The following is a 19,019-nucleotide window of genomic DNA, read 5'->3' on the forward strand; positions in this document are numbered from 1 at the left end:
TCAAATATATTTCATAAGAGTGTTCTAGAAGACATTATATGCACTCCAAAAAGTCTCTGTTCATGAAATTTCATTCCAAAAAGCTTATGCAGAAATATTTCATGTCTTCTGAAAATTTCAATTCGGAAAATCTTGTTCTAGAAATTCTGTTCCAGAAATCTTATTCCAAAAATTCTAGAAAGCTTGTTTCGCAAAGTCTCCAGAATATGTAATCTGGATGTCACTTTTACCAAGAATAGAGTGGTAATTTTTGAAATTTGAGGGAATGTGCATAGAAATTGTGGGTGTGCAGGAAGTAAAAACCCTTCCTGAAAACTCGCATGATGAGTTTTTGGGATGCTTTTCCTTTGGGCTCCTGACGGTACTTTAAAGGGCTTTCCTTCTTGCACCCGCCTTTTTTCTTCCTGCAACCCCATAAAATATATAATCCCCTAACTACTATTCATTACTAGTATAATATAAATCCCTGCACCTCATCAAATATTTCAGATGAAAATAACCTTCGAAATATGTTAGAATAAAATGATGGGTTTGGTTGAAAGTTTGTTCCAAAAAGTGTAATCCAAAAGATGTCATATATGTTCTAGAAATTTTGTTCTATAAGTCTTATTTTAAAACCTATCTCATGTTTAAGAAATTTATTCTGGAAAGTTCATTTTAAAATGTATATCGTACATTCTGAAAAGCTTGGTCTCAAAATTCTATTTTAAAAATCATATCCTGTATTTCATATCATTTTGAAGTTATGGAGCGCACTTGGAAATTATATGAGTGCAAAAAGAAAATACCTTACTTTAATTAAGATAAAAGGAATTTTGGTCACCAAACAACAACCAGAGTCACTTCCTCCACTACCACATGTTACTATTCCCATTTTGTCATGCAGTTAAAAGTTTTTTCTCATGAGGATTGGTATAAATCAAGATCGCATCTCCCACCCTTCATTCTTCTAAAACCCTAATTTTGCAGTCTCACCCCTCACTTTTCTCTTTCAAAATTTTGTTTTATTTTTTAACAATTTTTTTATACATAAAAAGTATTACAAAAATTATTAAATTATGTAAAATCTACACAAATAAACATTTACAATGTTCAGAAATTAAAATCTACAAAAAATTAATAAACTAAAAACAAAAAAAAAATTAAAAGAGTTGAAACGCAAAGACTTGAACGGATGTGAGAGATCCGTTCAGCCTTCAACGGATCTTGACATCCATGGACGGATCTCAAGATCCGTAGAAGGCTGAATGGATTTTCCACATCTGTTCAAGCCTTCGCGTTTCTCTTCTTCCTCTTACACAAGACACCACATACATCTATTTACAGAGTGCATATACAAAAAGAAGGAAGCTTTAACCACAAAAATGTACAAGGGAAGAATAAACGAAGAGAAAGAGAGGGGATGGGGGCTCTGTGTGTGTGAAAAAGAGAGCAAGAGAGAAAGTGAGGGGGTGAAGTTTCTGTGTAATTAGAGAAAGAGAAAAGTGAGGGGTAGGGGTTGTAGAATTAGGGTTTTAAAGAATGTAAAGAAAGTTAAATGGTAAAAGTTAAAAAGTTTTAACATAGGATATGTTTGGAATAAGAAACAAATATGAGGAGGTGTAGAGAGCAGTTGGGGTGGTGGAGGGAGTAACTCTCCCAAACAACAAGTCTATGTATTTAGATTAGAGCTGTCAAAACCCGACTCGGCCCACCACTGGTTGGTCACTTAGTGAGTCAGCCCAACCCGGCTCACTTATTAGCGAGCTGAAAAAAATTCAAACTCGGCTCGACCCACCACGGGTTGGTAGGTTAAACGGGTTGGCTCACTGGCTCATTTAATTATAAGTTTTTTTTAAAATGAAAAAATTAATTTTTTTAATTCAAATCTAAATAAATATCACTCTAAAACGATGTTAAACTCCAAAGACAATTCAAAATAAATAAAAAAAGTATCATACAATTCAAGCGTAATTCAAAAACATATACAAAAGGCGAACAAATAAGTTTTTAATATTGTTAATTTTTGTGTCACTTGTCCATTTATAATATTAGAGTCTTAAATAGATGAAACATCTTATTTATCACTACGTGAACCAGGTTCTAAGTGAGCCGGGTTGAAAACTAGCCCGCATAAAAAAGTTACATTTTTTTCAAATCCAACCCAGCTCAAACCCGTGGTGAGTCGGGTTGACTCGCGGATTACAACCCATTTTGACAGCACTAATTTAGATAACCTTCAATCTTCTAAACCCATTTATAAACTCAATCTCTTATTGCAATAATAATATCTAAACTTATCTACTTCTTCTTATTTTAATATAAATTTCAAATAAAATAACAATAATAATGGATTAAGTTTAAGAAATAAAATAACAATAATAATAAGTGGTTTAAATTATGGACTAAAATGATTCTCTAAAATAACAAGTATGTAGAATGGCATACCAATTATACCTTTAGATTTTGTTTTTAATTGGTTAATTACAAGAGCAAAAGAATTGTTTGTCCTATATAAAAACAATCATGAGATCTCACAAACTACAATTTCACTAAACATTGGATTTGAATAACTTTCATCAGAAGACGTGTTTAGGTTAATTTTCTCCCAAATTTGGACGATGACAAACTCCACTTTCTTTCACTTGCAAGCATCTAATTGCAAACAACACTTTTCTTGTGAGATTGTGAGATGAATAATAGTATAAGGTTTTTTTTCATCCATAATAACCAATATATACATAAAAAAAAATAAGACATCGGATGTCTCCCATGTATAAAAAATTTCAAATAAAGATATGAGAATTTGAAACCTACGAATACTATATCTTCTTTTAATCATACAAATCTTATAAATAACATCAAAACTCTCTACTGGACAAATCAAGAATTGGGAGACATTTTTATGATTTCAGTGTACTCGAAACATTACAAAAATATATTTATACAATTGTATTATACAAGATAGATATAACATTTTATATGTAACATATAATAAATTTGAAAAAAAAAATAGAAATTTGAAATCAAACAAACCTTTCTATAATATCTTTCCATTAAACTCATAATTTCTTTTAAAAAGTAACTTGTTTTTTATATTTATAAGAAATAACGATGAGAAACCCTAACAAAAAATCCAATCACAACAAGCGTAACCAAACAAATTCTACATTCTTTGTTCTATTTCACTATCACCATAATTTTTTTTTTAGTTTTGGTTCAACATAGTCAAGGAGTTGCTATTAACATAATCACTTCATGTCTAAAACACTTAATCTCATGACATAGGTTTAAAGAATAATTCTGATATATTATTTTAGATATTAGTGTATCATATATATACAAAGTCGTATGATTTCTCATCTATTAAAAAAATATTTGTACAAATTATAATAATACTTAAATTATAATTAACAAATATTTGATATATCTTAACACACATTAATTAACAAATATTTGATATATCTTAACACACATTAATTAACAAATATTTGATATATCTTAACACATGATAAAACTTTTTAATGACCCAAATCATTATATATAATGTGCTTAGATACATACTTAAACCAAGTTACAGAGTGTGCATATGGTGGGACAGAAACATTAGTGTTTTTTTTCCTTTGTGGGACGTTAGATTGGATCCAGACGTTGGAAAAGGTTGTTGTGTCTGTATTTTGGAATTTGCAAAGAGAGTCGATAGTTCCAACTAGGTTTTTGTTTCTTCTTGCATTCTATCTGTTGTTTCTTTCTGCAAAGTTGCTTCACATTGACTGAATGGGATATGCAGCCTTGTCGGTCTCTAAAGTTTATAGGAGTGCTTGCTATGTACCACTCAACACGACAACAATACTATTAACCAGCTTGGATATAGCCAAACAATTAATTAGCCTCTCAATAATAGTGTTCGATGAAATTATTTTTAGTAAATTGGTCCACTATATATACAGTGAAATTATACTAGTAAGATGGTGGAAATTTAATTTCTTAAATAAATTGTGTAAAGTTAAACAATACTTGTCATTAATTTTTATAAAGTTACAAGGTAAAAAAATAAATCAAATTTTAATACATAACATTTTTAAATGACGTTAACGTGAATTTAATCTAAATGATCAAATTAGCTCTATTTAATAAATTTTCAAGTTGAATTAAAATTTATAATTTTATATATATATATATATATATATATATATATATATATAATTATAAATCTAAATATAAAATTAAAATTATTAATTAATTATTTTTGTATTTTTTATTGAATTTATACATTCAAAACATTAAATCTTTATATGTGTTAAAATTTCATATCAATTAAAATATAATCAACTTATAATAAGACGTTAAATCTTCACACGTATTAAAAATCCCACCTCAATTAAAAGTATAATCAAATCGTAACTTACGTTATATAATTCAATTTCATGAGATTTTAAGTTAATTATGGTTATAAAAAAATAGTCTTTTAAACAACTTCGTTATTCAATTTCTAGGTTAAAATGAGGTATAAGTGAATTTAGCTCAATTAGTTGAATAGGGTAGTATGAGTTTTTTCTATATACGTGTTAAAATTTTGAGTAAGAAAAGTACAAAATCACTGGCTGGTACGTCAGCATGTATGTTTTTACAAAATTAAAAAAAAAAGTAATCTGGTTGGGAATTTGTTTGGATGATTGTGAAAATTATTAAACTATTTCAATAATTGATAACATTTATTTTTACAATAAGTTATAAATAAAATCAGTTTTTATCATCTGAGTATGTTAAAAGCTAGTTTTTACATAAGAAAAAGAGTAATACATTTTGATGTTCAATTCATATCGTATAAAGATAAAATAATTATAAAAAAACAATTTTTTATATGTTTTCATAAAAGAAAATAATAAAGAAATAAATGTAAAAAATTTATATATATCAAAATATTATTTTTCAAAAAAAATAAAGTATGTCGGAAGAAAGAATTGGTCAGAAAAATAATAATAAGTTAACACTTTCCATATTTTCTTTCACATGTTTCATTATTGCTCTAAATTTAAACATATATCAACAAGATCTATAAAAGAAATCTAATCTATTAAAGTTGGATACCTTCCAAAGCCTTAAATATTATCACAAAAAGAACACCATCGTTCAACCTTTGGAGTTCATTTGGGTCACAAGAACCAATCTTTAACAAAAAGCACCACCTCCATAGTCTTTTCCTTTATCTAAGGGAATGCAATATATATGTATATATATATATATATATATATATATATATATATATATATATATATATATATATATATAAAAGAAGAAAAGCATAGTATAGTTATGGTGTGGAGCAACATAGGAAATTCATGTAATGTAAGCCACTTGAAGTAGAATAAAAACACATGCAAGGGTCTATAAATGGTGGGACCTTTACACAAGAGTCTCAAATTCCCCACATGTAATCACATGTAAGGGTATATATCACATATGACATGCCATTTTTCCATCCTCACAAAATTAAATTAACCACAAACAATAAATTAGATCACTAATTAATCTAATTTGGAGAAAGGAAATCAAAATCATTACCCATCTCAAACCCCACAAAAAGGACACATACCACCAATTATGTGCCAACTTGTAAGCCATTATTTAAACTAATAGGACCATTTTTCCATCAACAAAAGTATACCCACCTTAACAATCTCTCTCTTAATCTCTTTCTCTCACTATATATATATATATATATATATATATATATATATATATATATATATATATATATATAAGGATTAATTGTAATTTTAGTTCACCTACTTTTTTAAGTTTGCAATTTTACTCTATCATAATATTTGTTAAAGAATATTAATGTGACACTTTAATTAAAATATAGTTGCACGATTAAAAAAAAAACATCAACATTTTTGTTAAGCATTGAAAGTTAGGTTATCAGATAAACTAAATTACATAATTAGAATATTGAGAGATTGAAAATTAAAGGGAAAAAGGGACCAAATTCATGCAATTAAAAATTATAAGAAAAGAACACCGCCTTGTTTTCATACATGCGTGAACATTTTTTGCATCACATGGCCCAGAGATACTTATAAGTTTAAGAGGACAAAATAAAAAACTAGTCATTTACTATATTAAAATATAAATAAAGATTAATAATATTGAGAATTTAAGAGTAAGTCTCATGTAAGGAAAATAAACAAAACTCATAAATTCATTCTCTGAAAGTTTTGAGTGGAAAATAATGTTACTCTTATATTAATCTCGTTAATATTATCTCTCACTGGAAAAATATATACCTTGTAAAACTCATTATATAATTAAACTTTTAATAAAATATTTATAATAACTTCCTTCAACATATATTCTTTTTACGAACGATATTCTAAATAGTCAGACAAAGACTAATTATTTCTTTACTAAGATGTCACCAAAAATAAAACTCATTTTCCAAATAAAATTTTCTCCATTCACATCATTAGAAATCATACTTCCAACAAGACATACTTTAAATAATGGAATTATCTATCTATATATGGTGGACCATGTTGCTTTTAACTTAACTTCTTAGTGCATAGCAAGAATAGCATAGAAAATTGACTCTATATATATATATATATATACAGACAGAACCCACATCATGAAAATTTGAAACATTTGTTACATCAAAACCTTGTGATAGTGTTCATGGCAGAGGAGGAGAGTCCAAGTGTGATGCCAAAAGTGATCACTTTCCTCTCCTCCATGCTGGAAAAGGTGGCTGAATCAAACGATCACAACCAGAAGCTTCAACAGCAGCACAAGATCTCAGTGTTCCATGGCTTGACACGACCAAACATCTCAATCCAGAACTACCTTGAAAGAATCTTCAAGTACGCTAATTGCAGCCCTTCGTGTTTCATCGTTGCTTATGTCTACCTCGACCGTTTCACTCAGAGACAACCCTCTCTCCCCATCAACTCCTTCAATGTGCATAGATTGTTGATCACGAGTGTCATGGTAGCTGCCAAATTCATGGATGACATGTCAGTCTCTCTTTCTCTCATCGATCGTATCTCACTACTCAAAACTTTCTTCACTTCAACAAAACCTACTTTCCTCCATGATCACATGAATGGAGGGAGAATTACCCTTTCATGAGATCGGAAAAATCTTTCATTTTTTAAGTTGGGAGATGTTCTTGGTGGAAACTAATAAAGAAAAAACAGATTTTCATATTCTGGGTTTTATCAGATTTCTAAATTTTGAAACTTTGATATGTGTGTGTGTGTGTCTGTAATAACTGCTGATGAAATCTTTGGTTGTTTAGAAGCTAGGAAAGTTATTAGAAGGGAATTTTTTCTTATTTTTTTTCTGAGTTTTATGCAATACTTAAGGTCAATTTTTCATTCAAAACTTTGAAAAGAGGTTTTTGAAAAAGAAAACAACTGGTAGATATTGGATGATCATGGTGGAGGTGTCTAATTTTTTGAAAATGTTAGAAAATAGTTTTCCATATAGAAATCAAGCATCCATTATAACTGTCTCGATGTTCTTGACAGACTTTCAAAAACTGTTTTTCTGAATTCTGAAACTTATTAGAGACATAATTTTAAGTTAACAAATGATGAATGATCTTGGTCTTACTTCTCTAGTCTTGTTTCTTTGTTTTTTCCTGTAAATTACAGTTACCTGCAGAAAAATGAAAGATCTTAAAACCCCAGATTGTGAATTGTAGTTTACCTAAAAAAGATTATATCTTTTTCCTTTTGGGGTGCGTTTTTTAATCTTCTAGGATCCTCACTGACGTAAAGTTTTGTGTTTATGATAAGAATATTTCCTTAAAAAATATAATGTTGCTTGTGAAAAATACTATGGCCAGCTGGCTTTCCATTGAGAATAGACAATCACCCATGTGATCCCATTAGTTTACTGCACATATCCAGCAAATATATCTCTTCTTTAATTATATACATATACATATATACATATACATATATATATATATATATATATATATATATATATAGGTAAATAAATACTGTGTTAATGAAAATGAATCTTCATAAGTTTTAATGAATTTTAACTTTAATTCAATTTAAACAGAATTTATATCAAGACTAAGAAAGATTTTTTATGACATTGATGATTTTCAGGTACTACAACAATGCATACTATGCGAAAGTTGGAGGAATCAGCAAAAGAGAGATGAATGTTCTTGAGTTGGATTTTCTGTTTGGTTTAGGTTTTCACATGAATGTGAGCCCAGGAAGCTTTGAAGCATACTGTGTCCATCTTCAAAGAGAAATGGTGCTGATGCAACCTCTGAGTTTTGCAGGAAAATCATTAAAAACTCACTTGTGCTTCAATGAAGATGAATCTTCTCATCAAAATCAACAACAGCTGGCTGCTGTTTGATTCATTCCATGCATTTTTCTCAATGCATCAAGTGTTGTTGACTAGTTGTAAATGTACTGAATCTATATCACAGTTGGCAAGTAAACTACTTTTTTTTATTCTAATTCTTCTTACTTTTCTTTTTCTTACTTTTTTTTTATTTTTTATATATATTTTTTTGTCTTTTGAGAGTATCTTATACTATTTGGTAGTTTGGACATAGTTGTCTCAGTTCAACCCCACAAGCAAAGACTGAATTTTTAAAAAAAAATTAACTTTGTTTGGCTTAATATTCCAACTTTAATATCTTGCTATTGAAATTGTGTTGTTTTAGTCTCTCAAGTTTCTATTGGGTTTTCCAAAAATTTATAAAAATGTGATTTTTAAAAATTACGGTAACATGAAGAATGGACGAAGCAGGTAACATGAAGAATCGAAACAGTTTTTTTATGAGTAAAGGTAACATGATATACGTTTATATTCATTTGATACATAAATAAAATGGTATAAAAGAATAAATTTTATAAATTTTTAATAAAAATAAATAAAAAATAAGAAAGAGTAATATCAAATTAATATAAAATAATTATGTTTAAAGTATCATTTTTCTTATTTTTCTTTTTTTATTAAGTAAGGACACCCTAATACAAGTTTACATTCATTTAACACATTACAACAATAAAAAATTAAAAATATATATATTAAATAAATATAAAAAAATTGATGTGTGAGAAAGTATTGATTTTGACTAAGATTCTTAATTTATTTATTTGTTTTGTCTTTCACTAAATTGGGATGGATCTATGTAGTTGTTCTCACAAATTTTATATTACTTTTTTAGTATAATGTACATTAATAATTACACATTGTCCCAATAATTTGAAATGCAAAAGAAAATCAGTTTATATAATATGTAAGTGTGTTGTTTCCTCAAGATTAGATCAATGATTGCTACCAAAACTTCAAATTCCTAAATATTTGCCATCAATGAGTTCTTAGATCTAAGACAAACCCTAAAGTTTTGGAATGGTGGTTGGGTAACATCCTTTTCAGAATGGTAGCTTTAAAATACTAATTATTTAATTTCTTAATTTTTTGTTGTTGTGTACATTGGCACTTCTTATTCTCATCTACGTTTAGGTTATAGGAATTTATTATATTGTCATTAAGAACAAGGAAAAGGTTTAATGCTCTTCTTTATAGACAAAATTTGTTGCAAAATAAGTTTATTGTTTCAAATTATTTCACCTTTTAAATATTTTATTAAGATAAATTAATTCCAATTTATTAAATTTTAATTTTTTTTCTTGTTGAAATAAAACATTTTAATGATCAAAAAACGTAAAAAAAATTATCTAAATATAAAACTAATGTTAAAAATTCAAAAATATCAATATTGATAATACTTTTTTGTCGATAGTCTTTTATATTATTTCTTAATCAAAATTTATCAAAATATTTTTTAAATGAAAGTCTTTTATTGATCACAATTATATAGATCGATACTGTAACATCTCTATCATACAATGTTTCCTTACTTTAACACTTAAAAATTTACAATATCATAATTTCATATATAACGTATTAAAATTATAATATTTATAATTTCATTATTTCGCAATATATATATATATATATATTAGTTAATCAATTAATTAAAGATAATAATAAGTAATAATAGTATTTAGTGTTACCATTAAAAAAATAGTAATAATAAATAAAATAACGTTTCATTGGGAAAATCTATATACTATTTTTTTTTCTTTATAAAGTCTCTTTTTCAATGTTTTTCATCAGCAATAATCAAACATGGCATATTTAAAAATAAAAAACATTATCAAATCAATATCATTTGAAATAAGGACTTTGTTATATGGGAAACTGATATTGTATAAAATTTAAGGATTTAGATTTAATATTTCTAGATTATATAACAAAAAATTGTTTTACTTTAATCAGTAATTTTGAGTTTGAATCAGAACATATTCATAATATTTTATCTGATTGAAACAAATAAAATTGTCTTGTCTTTCATTACATAAATAGTTCAGAATTTGAAACTGACGATACTATCTTAAGTAAGAAATACATCAATTCTTATTCTTGAAACATTATTTATCACCACCATAACTTGCCAACGTTGTAAGCCATCTAAGTTAATAAACAAACTATCACTAAATAATTGGTTGTGTAGAAGATGAACATCAATACAATATAAGCTACAAGTTTAGATTGATGCAATAAAACAGAATTAGAATATAAGAATATTTAATACAATCACAAACTCTTTTATATGGAAATCTTATCGAGTATGATTTTCTTCTAACAAAAATTCAAAAAAGTCAATTACAACACAATTTTGTTTATCTACCGTGTCTGTTGTCATGGGAAAACCTCGTTGATCAAATTCTTATTCATCAACATGACAAAGGTATGGTACTAAATAAACATTTTCTGAAGAAAAAATCGACCCACAAAAACTAACTGCTAGGACTATTTTAAATTCTAAAAACCTTGTTTTCTTTAGTTATAATTATACATCACTAAATAAGCGGAAAAAGCAGGAATCTGCCGAGCATGTTAGTTTAAACAGAGTTTACAATATAACAATGCATGAGCAATCGAAAAAAACATTGATATACAAAAACCTGTGACAGTGTCCAACTAAATATAAGAAGATATCAAACCAAAATTAAAAAAAAAAAGGGTGCCATATATGCATAGAGTGTGACCAAACGGGGCTTGAAGAGATCTCAGACCCTGCACTGAGAGAAAGAGAACAAACTGGAAACTAAAACTTAGGTTAGCAGATAACCATCCTCACTCACCCAATTGAAGAATAATTAAATGTAAGAAGTCACTATGTGAGAGCAATAGAAACTGAAGTAGACACCTAACAACTGAAGCTTAACAATTCTAGAGTTGACCCTTCAGAATATTCATACGATAATAGAAATTCATGTTTATATGTAATAGCAAATTGTACGATAACTCATCTGATTTACCAAAACTCAAATCCTAACAAAATTATACCAAAAATCATCTAAATTACCAAAACGCAAATCCTAACAAGGTTTGAAGTCTTAAACGAACGAACTCACAAATAAAACATACTTAGGCAATACCCCATTCCGTAGGCAATGGCTTCAGTTCCTTCAGAACCTTAACAAAAGTAGTTTTTGAAACTCCATACTAACAGGGTATGAAATTGGAAACACCCACTTAAAGTCTTAAACATAGAACAATATCAAAACCAAATCATAAACTTTGCCAACTTTTGCCTTAGGGATAGGGTTTATAGCTACAATTAAGCAGGAAGGATGTAACAACCAGAGGTGCATAATGAACCTGCCTTAATAATTAATTCCACTTCAGAAACTCAGTAACAGGTGATTCTCAACCCTCATCTGCTACTCTATTAATCTCTTGATTGTAGCATTTCCCCAAGATATTGCAAAGGCAATTAATCTTCTGAGGTCCATGTCAGTGTACAAATGATTTATGGAAATCAATGAAGTTAACTAAGGAAAGATATCAATGCATCTTTAGCATTGTCCTGAAGTTCCCCTCAGCCCAAAAACCTCAAAAGCATCAAATCATAGCAGCAACAAATATTACCTGTGCAATATGCTTTTACTATCTTAGGATGACACCAAGTCAAATAAAACCCAATAAACTAATTATTTGACTTCATTAATTGCTGAAGAAGCGCTCCTATTACTACTAGCTCAACAAAGCACTAATTAGTTCACTTCTGTTCTGATCAAATCACGGCAAAAACAAGTAACCCATCCATAGTAACTAAACATCTCTTTAGAGATTCAAAATAAAGAACCAACTTATTGATAAATTCAGCAGGTAAAAATCCATGAAGCCTTAATCTAACAAGTAGAATCTCTATCCTGGTCTCAGTCCAAATGAAAAGGAAGATGGAGCTGTGGGTAAATCTGTCATAGTATCCATCCAAGTACGATTTCATAAATCAGGGTTTAATTACACATCACTGCTCAATACTTTTTCCATCTCTAATTAACTTCAGTCCATACAGCACAAATTCAATTACTGATAATACATCCATCCAGTGACGACCCAAGATAGCTTGAATTGACAAGAGCTAGATTTTGCGATGAATTCCAAAAAAAGGCTATAAATAGCAATGTTCCTTTGTCTCCAAATTTGTAGGCATCACAATGCGCATAAGCTTCAACGGTCATCCTACAGCAGCCACTTTATTATATCAGATCTGTTCATAGACAAATTCACTGGTAACCACAGCGTGCAACCTTCACCAGCCCTTGGGAAAAAGTTAGAGATGCTATTTCGGGGATAGGGAAATCTCTCAAAAAAAATTCACTTATATTGGAAGCATCCTGATATAGTCTGCAAAATGCAATCCCGATAATTTATCATATGACTTACCTCAATAATAAGAGCCTGATCCTCCACCACCCATATAACTGCTACCACCACCCACGCCCCTGCTTGAATACACTGACGAATATGAGCTGCCACCAACCTGCAGCATAGGAAAAACAATACATAAGAATAAAATAAAACCTCATTCATATACAGCACAATGTCCTACAGACTCAGAAAGGTCAGGATCATTTACATCACTTCCACGGGAAATGTAATCACTGCCATAACTTGATGAGTACAAGCCACCAACATCACCACCAGCAAAAGAACCTGACAAACAACACGTGCAAAAATGTAAGAAAAGAAGCAAAATACTGATGCAGACAATAATAAATCAGACTGATTGCATATAAATCACCTCCATAACTCATGCCCTGTCGACTGCTATACATCCCATGTGAATCTTGACTAGACATAGAGCTTCTGCTGCTACCACCATATCCCATACTGGATCTTCCAAGTCTATTAAATAAATTAAATGACAATAATTAGTTTAGGGAGGAATAAAAACATAAAACCTTACCATCAAACAACTAACCTATCACCATAAGCATCTCCATACTGTGAAGCACTACCACCATAGTCATAGTCCAATCGAGCTCTTGATTGGCGGGCACCAGTATCAGCATATCGAGGAGGAACATCATCCTTATTGAAAAAAAAAAAGAAGTGATAAGTGAATGATTTCATTTAATAATTAGAGAACAAAATCCAGTTACAAAAAAGAGCAATTATACTCATAATAACTACACAAATTATAATAACTAAACAAACAATACTCACTATAGCAGCATAAGAACGTTTTGAGCCAGACAGAGTATCATAATCTCGGGGACGTCCTTCACGGTAGCTTATATGGGGAGGAGGTGGAGGTGGAGGCCTCTCAAATCTTTGGCTATATCCCTCATCCACATAACCCCTCCTCGGTGCAGCCCGAGATGTGCTTCTAGGGAGCTCAGAGTAGCCAGGACCAGGACCACGGGCAGGATAATCCCTGTAAGATGGTCTTCTTTCAGAAGCCACCCTTGAGCCATAATCTACAGGAACTCTACTTCTTGGAGGTGGTATATCCTCTCGCCGACTATAATCTCTCTTCATGCTACTTTTTGGATATGCAGGTGCTAAGATAAATAAAATAATTTATTTTTTCATGAGAAATAAACAATCATTAAAACCAAATCAACTAGTAAAAAACAAACTGAATACTACATACCAACTGGTCTCCTATCATAAGATCTAGATGGAGGAGGCACTGGCCTACTTCTTGCAGGTATGGACATGATAGGGCGTCTATCTCTCACACTAACTGGTCTGGCAGGTGGAGCACGACTTCCAACTCCTCTTGCACCACGAGTAAAAGTACGAGGAGCAGGTCGGCTCCATGAAGGCCTCGTCATCATTCCAGATCCTCGACCAGAACGATAGTCACCACGACTAATATGTTTTCCACGACCTCTCTGAAGTGGTCTTGACAACCTTGCTCTAACTTTTGCCTGAAAGAAGAAACCCCATTATAAAATGCCTCATTTAACTTAAGAATATAAGCAGTTTGTTTAATATCCAAGACAGACCTTCTTGTCTCCTTCACCCAACTCTGTGCCAGTAATACTATCAGCACATTTTACAGCAGCATCATGTGTGCCAAATGTAACAAACCCATAATCCTTCCTACGTGCAGCTGGCATGTTCCTGGCTAGCTCAATCTTTTCAATCTCTCCATATTTCTTGAGAAGATCACGAACATAATCTTCATCCCATGAAGGAGGTAATGCATCAATAAACACAGTTTTAACCTGCAACACAAATACATTATCAGTAGATTGGAGGTCTACTAGCTTCTAAACACGAGACCACAATATGGATAGTTCATCCCCTCGTAATAAAGTATCACTATGACTGTAAACTCAATAAAATTTGCAGAGCCATTAGCAATTAAATTATCAACCATAAAAGCAATCCAAGTAAAGGGTTGAGGTAGCCCTTTGTTGTGCTCTATTATTAATAATTTTTATTGCTGACAAAAAAAAATAGCTTCTTTTATATAAAAAAGAGTTTAGTTTTAAATTGATGTTGCTAAAGCAAACACATTGTAACCACCAAGCCTGCAGAAAATTGTGTGAAAATGCTCACAACTAATGTTAATAGAATTTGAAACTAAGTAACAAGAATAATACAATATCCAAAATCCACAATATAGACAGCAAAAAAAGAAGCCACCAATGGTGTTGGAACCCATTTTACAGCAACCCAAAGAAGCTTGAACAAAGCCAGAGAACCAACATACACAGGATCGGTTGAAAAACCCTTGCTAAACCAAGGAATTGGACTTAGAAAATACCTGTGCCATAATTTCATCACCCGGGTCAATAAAAGAATCTGCAAAAGAAACTTTTGCAGGCTTATCAACTCCAAATACTACATCCCTCTTCTGCAACCGCTTAAAGGCATCCATAGCATCAGAACGAGAAGAAAATTCTAAAAATGCAAACCCACGGTTCTTTCCTTCATCATTAGTATCTTCTACCAAGGTCAAATCCTCAACATTTGTAACTCCATAATGTTTCAGCTTCTCTTTTAACTGGCACCAGAAGTTTCATTTGTGATCAGAAAAAACAGCAGACTTGAATTAAAAAAATAATTATCAAACAACTTGGTTTCTGAGTTCAGAAACTCAGAAAATAAAAATTAACTTACAGCTTCCTTTGTCCATGTCTTGCATATATTCCCCAAATAGAGTGTATCACTGTCCTGACTAGGAGTAACACCACATTGTTTGCCATTAATCTGAAATTGGGGTGTTAAAAATGTGATTTAACACAGCATCCTTTTTAGCCTACCCTATCATGGAGAAAATTAAAAAGAAAAAATTACCACAGGATTTCTGAGCTCTGACACAGCTCGTTTAGCTTGTTCCACAGTTTCAAAACGCAAGAATGCAAATCCCTTGTTCTTTTTAGTCTGAGGATTCATCATCAACCTGACCTCTGTAACAACCCCAACTTCACCAAAAACCTTCCTCAGATCACTCTCAGTAGCATCCTTGTCCAAGCCACCAACAAAAACTTCAAACTCTTTCCGCTTCCGCCTCTCTTTCACAACTTCTCGATGTTCCTCTTCATCCACATCAGCAAAGTCAGGGTGCTCATGCTCCTCACCAGTATGCTCATGCTCCTCCTCACCCTCAAGTTCGTCATGAACATCTTCAACCTCTTCCTCACCTGTATCACCCTCTTCTTCTCCTAAATTATCCTCAGCCTCTTCTTCCTCTACTTCATTGCCCACCTCATGACCCTCATCTTGTTCAATTTCCTTCTCATCATAATCAACTCCACCATACTCCTCAGCTTCATACTCGGGATCATTATCCTCCAAATCTAAGCGTTCATCTTTCTCATATTCATCTATGGATTCCTTAACATCCTCTTCATTGTCTGTAATAATACATTTCAAATGTTTCCAATCAGAACAGAAAAAACTTTTCCAACGCCATAGTACTCATTAAATCAACACAGTCCATACTCCATAATCACGTCATTCTGGTAAAAACTATTCCCACCACAGCAGACTAGCACACAAATGAACTCAAAAATCTTGAACCAAAACAAATTGAAAATTAAACTATCACCGTCAAAGCACATGCATCTCATTGAATAGCCCCCCATCTCAATTTCCAACAACTGCAACAGAGGAGAAAGAACAACTACTAACATTTAAAGACACATAAAAGAAATACTTCTTCAAATAGCTCTCTTACTATCAGGTTAAATTTCCTCGGTACCTTATGACCCTCATCTATCAAATATAACATTCAGCCCCAACATTAATTCAGATTAACATACCCAAACAACAACTAAAACAATACAAAATTTCACAAGAACCCCAAAAAATTTGGGCCAATGTTTCAAAAACCAATTTGTTGTAAACATGATTTTATACTTGAGAGGCGCTATATCAGCCGCATATATCCCAATTTTACCCAATATCAAGGATTAGAGAAGAACAGCAACTGCATGCGGCATTGATTTGTTCCAATTGTTGGTCCTGTATTTGTCCAATTTCAAGGATTGGAGCAAAACTGCGGCAAATTTTTCCCAGTTTTTCAGCACCAAATTTATCCAAATTTCACCCAGTACAACAGACTGGGGTGAAATTGTCACCACATGGGCAGGTGCAATTGGGCAATTTTCCATCAGCCACAATTGCCACAACTCCAACCACGAATGATCCCATTTTTTCCAATTTCTTACAATATCAAGAACCACAATGAAACCAAAATCACAATTGCAATCAAAAGTATTGAGTATCATCATCATGCAATATCAAGAACCATAATTATAATTAAAAATATTGATTACCATAGCAATTAAACTCAACTCAGCATCACAACCAAAAGCCTAAACTACAACACCACCACCATCCTCAGCCAAACAAAAAATATAAAAATTAGACAACCAAAAGGCTCGATCATTAGAGCGTAAAGAAAAGAAAAAATTCTTACTTTTCACGGCGGTCAATCCATTAGCAAGATGGGACGCTTCTTCCACAGCCTCCGGAGCCATTTGATTCATATCAATAGCCTTGTCCTCAACCACCACAACAGATTCCTTCTCTTCAACCACAAGCTGTTTCTCTTCAACCAAAGGGTGCTCTTCTTCCATCGCCTTGGGTTGTTCCTCCTCAGCAACAACAATGGGTTGCTTCTCCTCGACCTTCACTACCTCTTCCGCAGCTTCATGGTGCTGCTGGCTATGCGCACCCTTGGAGATTCCCCTGCCCCCTCTGCCACCCCTCTTTGAGGCGCTTGACGCGGACCCACGCTTCGTCGATTTCGGAGGCATTCTTGAAAACTAAAGCTTAGATAGAAGGAACAACGCCCTAAATTGAACAGTCGTATAAGATTGAGAGATCTGAGAAAACCCAAAAGGAAGACGCTGAAATCAAAAAGTGAAATCGAAGTACTAGAGAACCCGAGAGATTAGAAAACCCTAGAGATCCAGAATTGGGAATTGAAAGGGATGAGAAAACCCTAAATAACAAGAATCGATACAAAACCCTAAAACAGAGAGAGAGAGAGAGAGAAGGAGATTTTGATAGAAAAGATAGAATGAGACAACTACGCCAATTTATTTATTTATTTATGAAATGGATTATTCCAACAAAAGTTTAGAAAACAATATCTTTTCATATTTTCCTTATTAAAAAATTGTAGTACGGTAAACAATACTTTAATTTAGGGAGAAGTTTTTTTTTGTTTTAATTTATAATTAATAAAAAGCTAACTAAATTAATAATTTTTTAAAATAAAAATAATGGCAAACCAATAATTATATAAATTGAATCTGTAACATTTTTATTATATAGTTTTATTTTATTAAGGGTTAATTTTTTTTGTAATTACATATTTTTTTTTATCTTACTCTCTTAAAAAAAGTCATTTTTCAGGTAATTATGCTACTTTAATTCTAAAAATATTGATGTAGGTTTCGATAATAATAATATTATGTTAATGTGATGATGGAATATCATCATTATATAAGTCTGTAAGGAACAAATAAAAATTAATGAGTCAATATGCATATATTTAATAATTTATTTTAATGTGATATTTTAAAACATTAATTAGAATCTTGACCAAGGTATGTTTTATTACAAATAAACTATAATATTTTTTAGAAAATTAAATAAAATAATATAAAATGATTTCTTCTACAATGTATATAATTAACTTGTAAAATTGTAAAAAATTCCTACATAAAATTAATTATATAAAATAATAAAAGTATAATTAACAAATATTTTTTATAATAAAACTATTTAAAAGTACTACTCTAATTTATATTAAGGTTATAACAACTATATATAACAAAATTATAGTTTTTATTAGTTGATGTTATAATTATACAATAATAATATTTGTATATTTTTATCAAAATATAAAAATAAGTATAATATATTTTTAAAATATTTTCAAATTTTACTTAAAAATTTTAATCATAACTATATGTAGATTTTTTCATAAAAGAAAATAAGAAGTTTATTAATGGAAATAATGATACCAAGAATAAAAGGTTTATTATCTTTCTACATATTATATGAACAACAATCTAATTAATATAAAAATTAATTTAATAGAATTGAAAGAATAATAATATACTATCTTATCCCATTTCAAGAAGATATTAAAACCTCTTTATAATTGTAACATAAATAAAAAATACATAAAATATTTACTCTTATAAAGTATGAATAGGTAT

At 30.6% G+C, this 19,019-nt stretch overlaps 2 protein-coding genes across 2 annotated transcripts; one reads left to right on the top strand and one right to left on the bottom strand.

Moving 5' to 3' along the window:
• Window positions 1–6,588: 6,588 nt before the first annotated feature.
• LOC124827239 (cyclin-U4-1-like) lies at window positions 6,589–8,471 on the top strand. The gene is made up of 2 exons (XM_088094714.1): window positions 6,589–6,995; window positions 8,106–8,471. The coding sequence occupies exons 1-2, from the start codon at window positions 6,658–6,660 to the stop codon at window positions 8,365–8,367; spliced, it is 600 nt and encodes a 199-aa protein (XP_087950840.1). The 5' UTR covers window positions 6,589–6,657; the 3' UTR covers window positions 8,368–8,471.
• A 3,695-nt stretch (window positions 8,472–12,166) lies between these two features.
• Window positions 12,167–17,859, bottom strand: LOC124827242 (RNA-binding (RRM/RBD/RNP motifs) family protein). Its single transcript, XM_047300252.2, has 12 exons — window positions 17,264–17,859; window positions 15,637–16,196; window positions 15,460–15,549; window positions 15,104–15,343; window positions 14,337–14,558; window positions 13,979–14,258; window positions 13,549–13,886; window positions 13,304–13,413; window positions 13,124–13,227; window positions 12,959–13,035; window positions 12,766–12,862; window positions 12,167–12,561 (listed from the first exon to the last, which is right to left on the bottom strand). Exons 1-11 carry the CDS (start codon window positions 17,601–17,603, stop codon window positions 12,767–12,769), a joined length of 2,457 nt encoding a protein of 818 aa, XP_047156208.1. The 5' UTR covers window positions 17,604–17,859; the 3' UTR covers window positions 12,167–12,561; window position 12,766.
• Between the last annotated feature and the right edge of the window lie 1,160 nt (window positions 17,860–19,019).

This window comes from Vigna umbellata, chromosome 7, assembly GCF_029865625.1.
Source record: "Vigna umbellata cultivar VRB3 chromosome 7, Vumbellata_1.0, whole genome shotgun sequence".
Classification (NCBI taxonomy): Eukaryota; Viridiplantae; Streptophyta; class Magnoliopsida; order Fabales; family Fabaceae; genus Vigna; species Vigna umbellata.

Coding starts and splice junctions, on each gene's coding strand:
- LOC124827239 (XM_088094714.1), top strand. CDS start 6,658: ATGGCAGAGGAGGAGAGTCCAAGTGTGATGCCAAAAGTGATCACTTTC. Junction 6,996..8,105: donor GCCAAATTCATGGATGACAT/GTCAGTCTCTCT, acceptor GATGATTTTCAG/GTACTACAACAATGCATACT.
- LOC124827242 (XM_047300252.2), bottom strand. CDS start 17,603: ATGCCTCCGAAATCGACGAAGCGTGGGTCCGCGTCAAGCGCCTCAAAG. Junction 15,344..15,459: donor AGACATGGACAAAGGAAGCT/GTAAGTTAATTT, acceptor TTCTGGTGCCAG/TTAAAAGAGAAGCTGAAACA. Junction 13,887..13,978: donor TTATGATAGGAGACCAGTTG/GTATGTAGTATT, acceptor TATTTATCTTAG/CACCTGCATATCCAAAAAGT.